This window comes from Amblyomma americanum, chromosome 2 (assembly GCF_052857255.1).
Source record: "Amblyomma americanum isolate KBUSLIRL-KWMA chromosome 2, ASM5285725v1, whole genome shotgun sequence".
NCBI lineage: Eukaryota > Metazoa > Arthropoda > Arachnida > Ixodida > Ixodidae > Amblyomma > Amblyomma americanum.
The window spans coordinates 156,826,649-156,842,026 of record NC_135498.1 but is presented as its reverse complement, the minus strand read 5'-3'; the positions used below and the strand labels follow the sequence as shown (position 1 = coordinate 156,842,026).

At 47.8% G+C, this 15,378-nt stretch overlaps 1 protein-coding gene across 1 annotated transcript; it reads right to left on the bottom strand.

Annotated features, from left to right (window-relative positions):
• Positions 1-1,223: 1,223 nt before the first annotated feature.
• Positions 1,224-2,752, bottom strand: LOC144119189 (uncharacterized). The gene is made up of 2 exons (XM_077651876.1): positions 2,707-2,752; positions 1,224-1,916 (listed from the first exon to the last, which is right to left on the bottom strand). Exons 1-2 carry the CDS (start codon positions 2,716-2,718, stop codon positions 1,455-1,457), a joined length of 474 nt encoding a protein of 157 aa, XP_077508002.1. The 5' UTR covers positions 2,719-2,752; the 3' UTR covers positions 1,224-1,454.
• Between the last annotated feature and the right edge of the window lie 12,626 nt (positions 2,753-15,378).

The following is a 15,378-nucleotide window of genomic DNA, read 5'->3' as shown; positions in this document are numbered from 1 at the left end:
AAGTGTACACCATGTAGTTCGTTAGAAGCCATATTACGCCTTGAAGTGGTCGCCGTTCTCCTCGCTCCTACTTTTTGTACACCTTCATTTCCTTTCGAAGCGACAGGTCGATGCCGCAGAGCGATGTTCTTAACTCTGATCTTTACTTCTCTATTTTGTTTATCGCCGGCGGCGCGTCGGCTTATCGCTTTATTTGCTGCGCAATTAAGAACTAGAGCGTTTTTTAAAAGTGATATGGCGTATTCCAAATCGTCAATCCAGAACAAGTATCCAGAACTAGTGGGCCTGTTCAAGCCCATAGTGACGGGTTTTGAAAGTGCAAACTCCTTTTCCAAGCCATGCAGCCCTATGATGCCGAGCACCAAACCAGGCCATTGCTTGTACCGATTTGAGAAAACCGGTTGGTAGCCGACAGGCGGCGGGAGTCGAACCCGCCACTGCCCGGAGCCGAGAAAGGTGCGTTGTTCGCTACGCAAGGAAGCATGAGAGCGCTTTCTAAAACTTCTGTCGCGTATTCCAATCGGCAAATCAGAGCCAGTTATCTTGCTCCGTAAAAGTGGGCACAGAAACCAGTCTAGGGTCATCATACTTTTTTTCTTTTGTCATCTGCCTTTTATTGTGCCGAAGTAAAGTTTGACGGCCTGATTTATTTATTTATAGATGACCATGTTTAAATCGGTGATTTGGATTAATTTCCTGAGATCTGATTCTACCGCCACGGGTAATTTGCTTCCCCAATTCCAGACCTGCTACGGACCGCTGATTCGAATGTGTCATTAATAAAGCGCTGCTGTTCCTACGTTTTTCGAGATGACTGTCGTTCTTCAATGCTCCGTATGTCGAATGTTCGCTGTTGTCTTTACACTGAGCACGGCCTCGAGTGGCAGTGATCCCGGTCTTCAACCACCACTGAGCTCGCTTGCTGTTATCACTGTAGCTGAGATGTCCAGCTCTGTGGGCGTAAGTCCTCCCAGTAAAGAGTCCGTCTTTGTGCTGCATTATTCTGCTCATCTGTTCACGCTGTTGCCGCACTCTCGTTGTAGTACACCGTTACCGCTACTCTCCACTCCAAGTAGGTTTTGTTTCAAGCATTTATTATTGACAGGTTGTAGCTGTTTTTTGTATTTGTCATGAAATTTTGCAGCAGCGCCCAAATTTTCAAAACATAAGCAGGCAGTTACATATGGTAGTTAGTAATATTCTGAAAAATAATTCAAGGCGATGATGTATTTGAAATAAATACGCCTTTATTATTCACATGAACGAAGCGAGGGTGCTGTAATCGATGTTGATCGCCCTTGTATACAGTGATACTCCGTATTCGATGCTGTCTTTCTCCTCAGCCTACAATACTTGCTCGCAAATGTGCAAGGAGCACACTGTATTCGGTACATGTCGACTAGTCTTCGTTCCTCTAAGAAATGTGGCTGCGCTCTGAGACACTGAACAGTTGCCTAATACTTCTTGCCGCCGTATCCGAGGCCCCCGTATCCGAGGCCCCCGTATCCGAGGCCCCCGTATCCGAGGCCTCCGTATCCAAGTCCACCATATCCAAGGCCGCCGTATCCAAGGCCACCACCGAGACCGCCGTATCCAAGACCTCCGTATCCGCCTCCGTAGCCTCCTCCTCCCAGGCCGGAGTGGGCGACCAGGGCTCCTCCTCCGCTCAGCTTGTTCACCTGGTGGATGGTCTTGACAAGGAACACTGGGCCGGGCACAGCCTTGTAGAGGCCGGGACCTCCTCGCAGGAGGGCAACACTGCTGCCGACGCCGTAGCCTCCGCCGTAGCCTGCACCGTAGCCCCCGCCATAGCCACCACCGTACCCGAGACCGTAGCCACCGTAGCCTCCATATCCCCAGACCTTAGGATCGCACATGACCGCGCCCAGAGCGGCGCAGAGAACGACGGCAGCGGTCTGCAGAAAAAGCCGAGAGAACGCAAATGATTCTTTGTCCGAGAGGACGGAGACTGGTGTAGAAAAAGTACCAAGGAGGCAAACAGTGCGGGGCTTAATGTGCGTGCGTTTGTGTGCGCGTGCGTGCGTGCGTGCGTGTGTGCGTGTGTGTGTGCGTGCGTGCGTGTGTGTGTGGGTGTGTGTGCGTGAGTGCGTGTGTGTGTGTGTGTGTGTGTGTGTGCGCGCGCGTGTGTGTGTGTGCGTGCGTGTGTGTGTGTGTGTGTGTGTGTTTGTACAAGATCGTGAGAAGTTTACCTCAAATCTGCTTCACTCGCGATTTCCTTTGCTAATGTATTATGGTCGCGCGACCATATTACATCCTTTGCATATAAAATCGGCAAGAAAAATGTAATTGGCAGTGCCGTGGCTGCGAAGTGATGAGGAATTGAGCGTGAGTCAAGGAGGCAGGAATGCTAGTTAAGTGCTTAAGTTCGGGAGCCCAGTGTCGCTCTTGAGCGTTTTCCAGACGAGCTACGTAGGCATCATTGCATAACCGCCTTAAAGCGAGAACTATACTGAAGTCGCTAAAAAAGGGTAACGGTGAGAATCGCTATTATGCACGTCGCGGGATCATAAGACGGAACAAAAAGAGCTACGGCTATAAATTATGCACACGGCGATCTTTTGCCCCAACAATGATTACACTTCGCTAGAAAAGGCGGTAGGTGCTTCTTTATGCGATATATGAGGCATTACTAGAAAACAACTGGAAACAATAGGCGAATTTTGTCTCGCTCCCAAAAGTTCTCACCAGAGTGTTCATTGTAGATGCTTGGCGGTTGCAGAGCGCAGCTGAAGTGTGTAGGAGCTGGCTGGCGCCTTCGCTTATATACTCGCCGATGCGGAGCAGTATGGAACACAAGGAAGAGACCGGGCGGATCACGTACGCCGACGTCAGGAGTGTGCACCGCGATGCAGTGCTTGTCCGCACGGGAAAATCTTTCATCTCTGCATTAGTGGCGGATAGCAGCGAAGCGCGCGGGAGAGATTTCTATCTCAACGCGGCGTAGTCGAGTGCCGACATGGGCAGGAAGGAGCCCAAAATGGGTTACCGCGGGGCTCTGAGTGTTACGCGAACCAGGCTCAGATTGACTAGGGCCACGTTCGTTCCAAACGTAAAGCGATATTCGTCCGGCTTCCTGCCACCATGGTCTTTGTGACTGTAATGAGTGCACAAGAAACGATGAAAAAATAACAGGCCCTAAACGATAGAGCACTGTTACAACCAACATTTTAATGAAGCCGCTGTCGTGGCCGAGGTGATATGCCCGGCTGCTGACCGGAAGGAAGAGTGTTTGATTCCAAAGGGTGCGGCAGCGCACTTCGATGTATGAGAAACGCTGTAGAGACCCGTGTACGATGCGATGTTATTGCACCTTAATGAACCCCAGGTGGTCGAAGTCAGCCAGACCCCTCCACTACGGCGTCCCTCATAGCCTGAGTCGCTTTTGAACGTTAGACTCCCATAAACATAAAAATTTAATAGAACAAGAAACGAAATAAATACAGTTTGGCCACACATGTCGCCAGGAAACAAAACAAAAACAGTACCAAACTAGAAAGGTGCAGAACTATCTGCCAATCTTCCCAAAAAAGTGTTCTAATTCAGTTCTTTCATGCGTAAGGACAAAGAAAGACTGCCTAGCAGCGTATTTTAACGGGCTATTCGGTTAATTTTCTTCTTTTGCAAGTTCTCCGCTGAAACACGACGACGAAAAAGAATACGAAAAATTTAGCGCGGGGAATTTGAAAACGGTTTATTTAAGAAAGTAAATCGTGCAGTAACTGTCTCAATTCTCAATGGAAACGTCAACCACGCCGTGAAATAATGGAAGGAGTGGTAGTGAAAGAAGAGAGAGAGGTGCTGCAGTGAAGGTCTCGGGAATAATTTCGACCACCTGGGGATCTTTAACATGCACTGACATCACACCGCACATGGGCACCTTTTGCGTCCATCGAAGCGCGGCAGCCAGGTTCAAACCCGGGTACTCCAGCTCAGTAGCCGAGTGCTGTAACCACCAAGCCGCCGCAGCGAGACGTGGTTAGGGAAATTCGAATGAAGTCCACCAGCACTTGGGTTTTCAATTCGGTGTCGGTTCGAGGCTCGGTTTTGAAAGTCAAGCAGGCTTCAGACAAAGATCGGCGAAATCGGTGTGTAGGGCCCTTATGCCTAGCGCATCGAAGCTGCAGTGGACACTTAAGTGCCGCCTCAAGAGTATGGCGCGAGAGCATAACTGGGTAAATGTCATATATGCGGAATTGGTCACCGTCTGTTTTGCATTAATAGATTGCTAGAATCCTCATACTGGAGTCCTGGTGCAATTGCGCAGCGGGTAAGCATGCGCCACTTCCCTGCGATGGTATATGCTGCCATCGGTGGAGCATGAGCCCAGGTAGCTCTCCCCGAGCAACCTACGTCACAAGAGAGGCAGTGGCGAAATCGCTGAACGGGAGTCCTAATTAGTGCTAGCGCACTAAAACAAGAGATGACAAACACGACAGATTCCTAAATACCAAATTCATAATACCTTATAAGCACCAAGGTCATGCCCATGTTCGGAAGTAAAACTTGAAGGCAGATTATTCAGGTTTTCCATATCGCTAACATTACTGACAAATCTGTCAGCACGCCGTCCATCCAGCTTTCGGTTAAAATAACCGCGGTTTTTAAAAGTTAATTTAAGTAGTCTATTTTATTCCCGCTCATCAATGAATCCTTTCACCTTCACCTTTATTCTTGTTGTTTCTAACCTCCACACCCATCGTTCTTAAGTTTTATTTAATTCTGTTGCACTCCTCCCTTTTTCGTTGTTACTTTTTCCATTCCCCCGTATCTATAGTTCTAGGTTCTTCACCTTCACCTTTGCTCTGGTTTATCGTAAGGTCTTTGTTTTCAGAGATTTTAAATATCGTGTCCCGTTATGTATTTCCACCTCCTTGCTTTTTTTATTGCTTCGGATCTGCTGTATTTTTTTCTCGTTCTCATTTTGAACCAGACAGCCGACACACCGTCTACGTTTGTTGCAGCAGAAGTGGTAGAACAAGGGCACAGAAAGGAACTACGGAAGAAAAGAAGTATGAACCAACCAGCTCAGATAACCACCCTTTTATCCGACACGCCACGTCAGGGCGCTTCAATGTCTCTTTCTTGGACTGAAAACTAGTCACTGTGCACGCGACAAAATAAGTTCTGTAGCGATATTTGTGCTGGTTGGGAATGTAGATAACACAGACAAGAAGAGGAGCTCGTGAAAGAAATTTCTCACTTGGACGCAGAGCCCTGCTAGCCGCAACCTTCTTGCGTGGCATCACCTAAGGAGATTATAGTGTTCAAGCCGATTGGATTGCATGGCGGTCCAGGCTTGCCTTGGATCACTGCTCACTCAGCATGCACTTCCGAAAATAGCAAAAGAAATTTGATGGGACTCCTATCGCTGGAAGTTAGAAGACTTAGCCTGACAGGGATATCCACCACCCCACAAACGACTCATGCAAGACACGGCTTTCGTCTGCCGACAGCTAAATACCAATAAATCTATTCATCCGAGCTTCCTACCCAAACTACGCCGCACACGCTATTCCAGGGTATGTCTCACACCCCATGAAATTCTCATTGCATTATGCCATCTTCAGCCTTCATTCGCTCTTCCCCCGGGTGGAGTAGCAGCAGGCTAAGGTGACGTTTCCACCGGCCGACCTCTCCTCCTTTCCTCTCATTAAATCCCTTTCGCTCTCTTAATGCCTTCCCCTACATCCTACTGCACGGGCGTGTAGGCCGTGACCTCCGCCCAATGGGAAGCTGTGCTGCCCAGCTCGGACCTGGACGACTAGCGGAAACTGGTGGACGGGCCAGGCTGATGGCATCCGCTGCAGGAACCCTGGACTGAGGGCCCCATCCAAAGGGGGCAAGCTTTTCCTTTATTAAAACCACTGAATGTGTTCTACCATCACTCTAGTAGCGGCGTGTGCCGCAGGTGAATGAGGACTGGTCGAGCAACGGACACATCAACTCTCCTTTATTACAACATACGCGTGCTTATTATATACACATGGCTACAATGGGATCACTAGCGATTGTGATGAGAAATGGAAGCCAAATATACAATGATTGTCATCATCATGATGGTGTTCCTTTGTGATCTTATTTGTTGTGCTGTAAAAGAAAAAGCACGAGAAATTGTATATGTGTGTTTGAATTTTGTGAGGGCATCTGTATTGCATTCTCAGCTGAACTGCCGTGCCCCGTGCAAAAGCATTAACTGCTTCTGAGGGCAAGGAAGAATAGTAAAGGGCATGCAAAATACAGAAATTGCTAGTTGCAAGCTATTATAGGACGAATCTGACAAGAGAAGAAGGTAATATTCACGTTTGACTCGATCGAAGCCTTTCTCAAAATCACACTAGACGACGGGGTTTTAACATCAGCCGCAGCGGCACGGCGTTAAGAGCGAAGCATACAATGCGACACCCGCTTTACGAGTTCCCCCTTTGTCATATTTATTTTTATTTCAATACCCTAAAGCCCAATGCGGACATTATACAGAGGGGGATTCATAAAAGAAAACTTGCCAAATATACAACACAGCATATAAAGGGCTGAAGACAGAAATCAATAAGTTAAGAAGCCAGGTACAAGTTAATAGGAGGGTGGGGGGGGGGGTGTAATGGCTTGGAACAGGTACTGAAAAAATGCACATGTACCAAATCCCACAAAACAAAACAAAAATCGCACCTTCAGAAGTTACAAAACATGGCATCTAACATTTCATGGAACGTTACGGCCGACACGTACACACTGAAGCAAACGAAAAACAAAAACCCACAACATTCTACATTGGAATTTCCTAAGTGTAACCAAAGAGCTGTTCGAAATGATGATGTTCCAGCGATAGCCGTGATGCTAGAAGAAATCGAATTCTAGTCTTCAATAGCTTGTACCAAAGGGAATATTTGTCATTCTTTCCGAGAGAAAATGGGTTTACTCTTCTTCATATGATCTACACGAGCCGATGTGTGCGGTGCCGGGAGAAGATGTAAACTTGCAAATGGTGTGTTGCTGTGGTAGAGAGTATGAAAAAAAGATAAACGGCCGAATTTTCTGCGCATGACCCGAGGCGGGAAATGCAGCTATCATTTCAGTGCTGTTACACTTTGATACCGAGAGTAACGCGAAAGGATGAATCGAGCAGCCTTGTTTTGCGCAGATTCCAATATGTTAATAAGATAGCTATGATCAGGGTTCCAGATCACTGACGCATATTCTATTGCACGCCTAATTAGCATGTTGAATGCGTGTAGTTTTGTGTCCTGGTTGGCTTGGTGTAGTCGGCGTTTAAGAAGACCACAAGTTTTTTTAAGGCTTTGGTAGTAATCAGTTCAATATAAGAGCTCAAGGATAAATTAGAGCTAAAATTAACACCGAGGTATTTTATCGACTCTTCAGTTTCAATGATAGTATTATTAACTGTGTAGGCATTAGGACTCGTGTTAGCAGCGGCAGTAAACTTGAGATGGTTAGTTTTATCTGCGTTAATTACCATTTGACACCTGCCGCACCAATGAGTTAGCTCATCAAGATCAGTGTGGAGAGCAATGATGTCGCAAGGGCCCGATATTAATCAGTAAAACAGTCGTCTGCAAATAATCGTATTGTTGATGTTATGTACGACGTGATGTCATTAATATATATTAAGAAAAGCAGTGGACCCAGCAACGAACCCTGGTGTACTCCTGAGGCAACACCTGTACGTCTTGATAAGAAGCTCCCTAACTTAACTGACTGAAAGCGGTTTGTTAGAAATGCGTTGATCCAGTGCGTAGCACGTTGATCCAGCTGCAGGTTGCGTATCTTTATCATCAGGCGGTTATGAGGCACGCGATCAAATGCTTTAGATAAATCAATAAAGATGGAGTCAATGTAGAGGGAAGAGTCGATTGCTTGATGAAGGTCCGTTATTAACTCAAATAACTGTGTCTGACACGATAAATGTTTGCGGATGCCAGGTTGGTTGTTATGAAGCAAGTTGTTCTGGTTAAGATGAGTCATAATGTTAGATGAGTCATATGTGTTCGAGTACCTTGCAACATATCGAGGTTCGAGTACCTTGCAACATATCGAGCAGCTGGCGCAGCAACAGCCTCGCTCTCGCCCACGCCGCCTTCACCACAGCACTGCCCGTCTCGGCAGCCCCTGTCCGCCTCCACACCACTCCAGCTCAGCATCTCCGGCCCCGCTGTCCATCGTCACGATTCACGAGGTAGGCTCACCATCCGCGTTTCCGCAAACTCCTACTCCCACACCTGCCTTCTCCGCTTCTTTGGACGCGTCCCATTGCAGCAGTGCCCATCCAGAGATTCATTCGGCCCAGTCCCCACCCTCTCGCCCACCATTGCCATTCTTGCCAAAACCTCCGGACACTAAGGACCGCTCTGTGCCTGTCTGCGAGTCGCGTTTTTCGGCACCTCCGTCTGGCTCGGCGCAACAGGCCTCTGCAGCGCTGTCGCAGCCGCGGCCGGCTAATTCTCACGAGCTCTCGGCCAAGCCCCAGCATAGCCTCAGGCCCTGCAACGGTCCCCAACGCTCCAAACATCCCATGAAGCAGGATGAGAAGGCAAAACCGGTGACAACGGCACAAAGTATGGTGATCGTCACCCGCCTTATTTTGCCGAACAACGACGCTGAACCGGTGCCTGTCGTCCCGCCGCCCCTTGACATCCCGACGGCCCCGGCTTTCCTGACGGCCCCAGTCCTCTTGGCAGCCTCGGCACACCCAGCGCCCCCCGCCATCCTGGCGGTCTCGGCCCTCCCAGCGGCCCAGACCCTCCCGGCAGCTTCGCCACTCTCCAGGCGCCTCCGATTGCCGCTGCCTCGCCGGCGTCCTCCTACGTGCACGGCTCGGAGCCACTGGCAAGGGCGCCACTTGTGCGGCCGCCCGTCACGTTCAAGCCAATCGCTCCAAGGCTGGCTGTGAGCGTGTCCCAGCAGCCCCGAGCAGTCCAGCACAGCCACTCCCCTGCCTGGAATCTCGCTGCACCTGAACCACCGGCACTGGGTGTACTTCGCAGGCTGACCAATCTTATTCACCTGCCCCTCCGCGTCTCTCGACGCCCTCCGAAATTTCGGCCTCAACGCCACAGCCAGAGTCGACCACCTGAGCCTCGCCTTCGGACCCCGGCCGGCCTGCACGACTCAACTCATACCGACGGATCGTCTAGGGGGGGAGCCCTGTAGCGCCCCGCGTGGCTGGTAGTGCGCGTGATTCCGAAAAGGAAGATAGTGCACTCAGCACGCGCTAGAGAGAACGCTGGTGACCTTGGCCAGGGCCTGACGCTGCCGCCGCTGCTCCGCTGCTGTCTCCTCTCCGACAGTCCTCAATAAATGTGGCCGCGGTTACCTTCCTGGGCGACCTCCACAACAAACTTATTTCCTTTCCCTTGTCTGCTTAAAAGCCTAACGGGGGTCTTGTTTCTGGCGGCCTTGACGCCATAGGTAGCATAAGAGGGTTCTCGCACAACTTCCGCCCACCTTTCGATGACATTCCGCGTTGCAGCAGGACGTACTACGTCGGCCGCTATGGTACGCACATTTAGTTGCGCACGTTACCAATGCAATGAATGCGTGGCTTGATTGGGAGAGGCTAAGATTCTCGGTAAGAGTACCGACTAGATGGCGCTTGTCGGCTTGGACGCGTACCACATAAAGAAATATCCAGGGGAGCACTTTGTTGACCTAAAGTGCGGTGAGTCGAAAGCCTTTAGCTCGGTGTGGCTGCTTGTTCACCGATGAGTGGTTAGGGTGTTGATTAAGTACACAATTGTTTGTGAGTCTTAAATGCTGGAGACTCTGGAGGGCGTTTGGGGGGGCATCCATCTGATTCGACGCCTTTCTTGAAACACTCTCCAGCGTCGTGGACAAGCAGAACTACGTATGCGTTGGTAGGAAGTAGCGTAGTCGTTAGCACGCTCAGCTGCGGAACGGAGGTTTGGTGGTTCGAGTCCCACCATGCAAAAAGATCTCTTTTCTTATCGAGTTGCTGAAAAGCGTAACGGACGGACGGACAGGGCCGCGAGCATGAGCCATTAAAGGCTTTCGCCTTAATATGGAAGTAGGTGCGTGAGCACCCCGTCTTGATCGCTCTTTGCCCCAAAGTTAAACTTTCAAAGGCAGCCAACAGTTGAGTTTTTTATGTTTTGATTTTCTTGTTGTTGCTTGCTGGACGGCGGAACTAGAAGCCGCACGAGGCGTATTTAGGGTTGCTTGTCGGCGAAACTTATCTCTGATCCGTTAAGGCAACGGTTTGGTCGAAGACCCTTTTCCCAAGCATCTCACCATAGAAGGGCCGAGCACCAGGCCGGGGGAAATCTTGTACGCATTAGAAAACTGGTGGGTACCCGGCGGCACTGCGGACCGAATCCAGCACCACCCAAATGCGAGGCGGATGCTCTACCACAAGGCCATGCTGCGACTTCGTCATCGAAGTCATAACTTCGATAACTTCGATGACGAAGTGGCTCGCCTGATCAGTGCTAGTTATCCAAGCGTACTTATCTCCAGCGTTGGTAGAAGCCTGCTCAACACAAAAAACAGAGACAGAAAAGCGAAGCACAAAGCTAACAGCCAGGTTATTCTGTAGTTCCATGGGTTGTCGCACAACATTAAGAAGATGACAAATAAATATCATATCAAATAGGTTTTCTCCGTCCGTAAAAGCTTAGCAAGGTCTTTGCAACGCTTGGTGGTCGAGAGTACGAGTCATGCTCTGAGAAGTACGTCACCAAGGGCACAAAATGCAGAGCCAAACTTATCTATAAGATCCCCCTCACCTGCAATAGTGTTTACAATGGACAAACGGGAAGATGCTATAAATAGGGGGCCTAAGGACACAATCTCAACGTAAAATATGAATCCGGCGGTTTTTTGCACACCATTGTAACAGCAGTGGTTGTACACCGCTCTTCAACAAAACCAAGTTTCTTGCATTCACCAAAGACAAACAGGAGCGAGAAATTATCCAATTTTATTTTTGTTTCTTAAGCAGCAGAGAAGTGCGTCAGCACACCCTCGGTTTCACTCCTTCATAAAGAGCTGCGATTTCTGGACGGACACGTGTAGGCTGTTCCTATTTTGCGGAAGGTGATTCCGCCGTCTTTTCGGTGATTTTGAAATGCCTTGAGTGTACCCATGAACCGGGACCACTTTTTGATTTTTGACACTGCTTTGCTACGAATGGTTTTAACTATCTACACTGGTTCCTTGTCTTCGCCTTTTTCTCCATTCTCTTTTGAAGCAGGCTCGATAAGAGATATGCAATTCTGCTTTGATAAACACGGGTTACTTTTTGTTGTTTCCAGGTTATAAGCCGGTTGTATATATATATTTTATGTGTAGAACTGTGGCGTGAGCGATTAGTAAGCAATTAATGCACGGAGAAATATAGCTTTACCACTTGGTCGTGTGATGTCTCGCATAGTCGGTGGTCATACCTATAAAACGTAACCCGCCGCGGTGGCTCATTGGTTAGCGCACCCGGCTACTGACCCGGAACTCCCGGGTCCGAACCCGACCAGGGCGGGTGGTTTTTATGGAGGCAAAACGCTAAGCCGTGTGCTGTGCGGTGTCAGTGCACGTTAAAGATCCCCAGGTGGTCGAAATTATTCCGGAGCCCTCCACTACGGCACCTCTTTCTTCTTTTCTTCTTTCACTCCTTCCTTTATCTCTTCCTTTACGGCGGGGTTCAGGTGTCTAAAGATATATGAGACAGTTTCCTTTCCCCCCAAAACAAATATTATTATTATTATTACATACAAAATGTCTCCCTTTGAAGCTAAATGAATCAGTTGGTAATCAGCGCCCGTCTTGTAAGTATACCTTCTCATCATCCACGCCATCTTTGCGCTACTTCTAACAGTTCAAGGAAAAACAAGTTTTTTTATTACGACGAATTAGCTACGCACGACATATCGCAAGAAGCATCCATTGATGGCGCCAGCTACACCAGGAACGAATACCGCGGAAAGCGCAACACATCACGCAGCCATGCGCCACTTCGTGCGCGGCTGATCTATTTGTCGAAGTCACACTGTCACGGCCGCTTCGTCAAGGTCGCATCTTTTCATTTCATTTCACTTAATTTCATTTATTGAAGCCTTAAGGACCCGTGTGCATTACAAAAGGCGGGGGCAATAACAGTGTGTAACTTCATCTCGATACCAGTTGAACAATAGGAGCCGAAAAAAAGCAAAGAAAAGAAACAAAGCAAAACTATAATGACAGAAGAGACAAGATCAGATTATTTGGTAAGGCGAAAACCATCACGTAAAACGGAGGTGACTCGCTAGTTTAGTGCGCAAAATCGCTCGATCTGTGCACGAAGAAATAATATCAGGCAGGGCATTCCATCGGGCAGCTGCATATGGAAAGAATGAATTATTCATCGCAGATGTTCGGGCTTTCATGAGAGCTATTGGATGATTGCAAACAAGTAATTGATTACCGTTGATAGATTACAGAAAAGCAATAACTGAATTACCAGAAAGGTTACCATCTGGAAAAAGTAATAAATTGATTACAAAAGTACACAAACTGTAAGTAATTACAAGCAATCAATTACATACAACTGTTTGCGAACGACACCGAGTCAGAAGCTGTGCGGCAGAAGTAATTCGGCGCTCTCTGTGAATTCTCCTTAGTCCAAAGTCATCTAGTACACCGAAGGAGTTAGTAGAACGACAAAAACTTGAGCAAACCATTCCAGCTTTCTCGCGATGTTGTTCGGTGCTCTGCATCCGCTATACGAATGCTAGTAAGTGACCGTTATCTCTTCCGCAAACAGAGGCAAAGCGTCGGTTACAGCCCTGTGCACTTCACCTGGGCTTGTCTTCAGATTATTACTCCACAGTGCGTCTTGCGCGTGCAGTGTTTAGCAAGAAGGGGGCAAAGTTGGGCTGGTCGGTGCATCGGCAGCAGCAGCAGCGACCGACGGAACGGTGTAGCTGAAGACATGCATCCCTTCCTCACCTTGCAGGTTGGCAGTGAATTGTTGTTACCTCCACTCTTCATCTGCTCACGCTGTCTGCTGCTGCCAAAATTGTCTCGAAAAGTCGTAAACTGTTCTGAATTGCTCGCTGCGATGAGACCTGAAGTAGTTATGCTCTTGAAAGGAATACGACAAGATTTCAAAGAAATGCGTGCATTCATAGAAAGAGAATTTAGAAAGGAGTACAGAGGAGTAAATAGTAGCCTCGATTTCTTTAACAAGTGCTTTGAAGAGATGATCACCAAGGTTACAGCCGTCGAGAGAGAGATTGCTGGAATTAAAGCAGGAAACCTGTCCCTCAGTTCGGAATCTGCACTGCTGTGAACGAAAGTGATTGAAAGCAAGGAGAAGCTGGTGATTCAACTCCAGCAGTATTTAAGAAAAAAAACCCCTATAAACCGAAGGGGCACCAGTGTGCTCAAAACCTTGCTGACAATCATTGAACAGATAGGCACAATGATTGGAGAACCTATTGAAAGCGGTGATGTTGAGGTGTTTCATCGCGTCCCGACAATAGATCGAGAGCAGTCGAATATTATAATAAAGTTTCGGTGGCGAGCAAAGCGGGATGCTGGGCTGCACAAAGCGCGCAAAGCGAGAGTCTTAATGACCGATCATGGCTTCACCCAATGTGACCCTATATACATCAACGAGCACTTATGTCCAGAGCTGAAGAAGCTTTTGGGAATGACTGCCACTAAAATGAAAAAAAAGCTGGCGCCACGTATGGACCAAAGGAGGCAAGATCTTTGCCAGGAAGACAGAAACCTCAAAGACACTGCTAGTAAAGCGTGTCAGTGAGTTCAGAAGGCTGGTCTTAATCTTTCACGTAGTAAAGAGGGGTCATTTTCACAATGGACTCCGAATATTTTATGCCATATTGTGTGGGCAAGGTATTTCGTAATAACGAGAGCAAACTTTCTTTTGTTCACATAAGCGTTCAGTAAGCATGTAATAAAGAACAGATTGATGCACTTATCGCTTGCTTTGGCTGTGAACCCGACGTCATCGTGATGACCGAAACATGGCACCAAGATAACCCTTACGTGATTTGAACGCACGGTTACACGAGCTATTATCTGAATCGGTGATCCAGAAGAAGAGGCGGTGTGTTGGCTTTTTGTCCACAGCCTTCAGCATTTTTGCGATGCGGAAATAGAGACTTGATTTGAAATGTTAATGGAAAGAGACAGCACGGAAGTCTCTGTGTTCTCTTCCGTCGTGTCTGTTAGCGCTGTTCAGTCGTTTCCAATGTTCAGCAGCGTACCGAGCGTGCTTGGGTTCCTCATGTTAATCAAACAGACGTGGGTGGTTCGGGACTATTGGAGCTTAACACCGGAAAGCCCTGGCTGCGCTGTCTGTCGTGCGAAGACAGTGAACCACGCGTCTTGGGCCGCTCATAGCTGCGACCTGGTTTTTTGCTCACCCAGTTTATGTCATTAGTTTGCTGTTTCTGTTCGCAGCGCTGCCCTCGTGTCACATAATTAGTGTTTTTGGGAGCATTCGCACTGAAAACCCTGTTAGTCAGGCTTCTGGACGGCCAGTCAGCAAAAATAAAAAAAACCTAGTTATCACGAGTGGCATCGTTATCTAGCATCGTGGTTCTATATATGTCATTCATTGTTGTGTTTTTTAGCGCTATTCACTCGTGGCTCATATTATCTTTGTCAAATTGTTTTTTGTTGTATTTGAATGTTGTATAATTTTCTTATTCAACTTTATCATTTTGGGCCGCCTTCTTCAGGGGAATACCTTCATTAGCACCTTCTTCAGAGGAACTTTGGGGACAGTTTAGGTAAGTAATCAAATAAAACTTGACTGACTGCCAAATATCGAGCAGGACTTACGTCCCTTCTCTCCCTTGATACTAAGGGGAAAGCTATGGAAAGACTTTCGTTGCCACACAAGTGTATTGTACCTACAGCGACTTAGAGCACAACATTATTCGAGCTTCATAAAACTTCACAATCTTGCACGCGACCAGCCAGAGGAAATCAGATTCGGGGACGGCTGATTTGGGGAGGGGTACCAGCAGGTTTGATTGCGCGATTAAGAAATCTGCCATATTTATTCATTCATTTATTCACAGATACTACAGGCTTCTCGGGCATATGCAGAGTGGCTACAAAGGTTGGAAAATGACACTATCGGATCGAACGAGGTGAAGAAATGTCGGCTGAAACAGATACAAAATTACAACTCGTAATCACATGGCCATCAGAGTAATAATGATGTTAATTTATGAGGATTAACATGTTCCATGAAAGATTCGACTAAGTTGCAGTTCAAAACAATAGAGCTTAGTTTATTTTAGTACATCATAGCTGTTGGGAATAATATTTATTTATGACTAGTAAAATGACTAATGGGCAGATGATGTAGGTGCT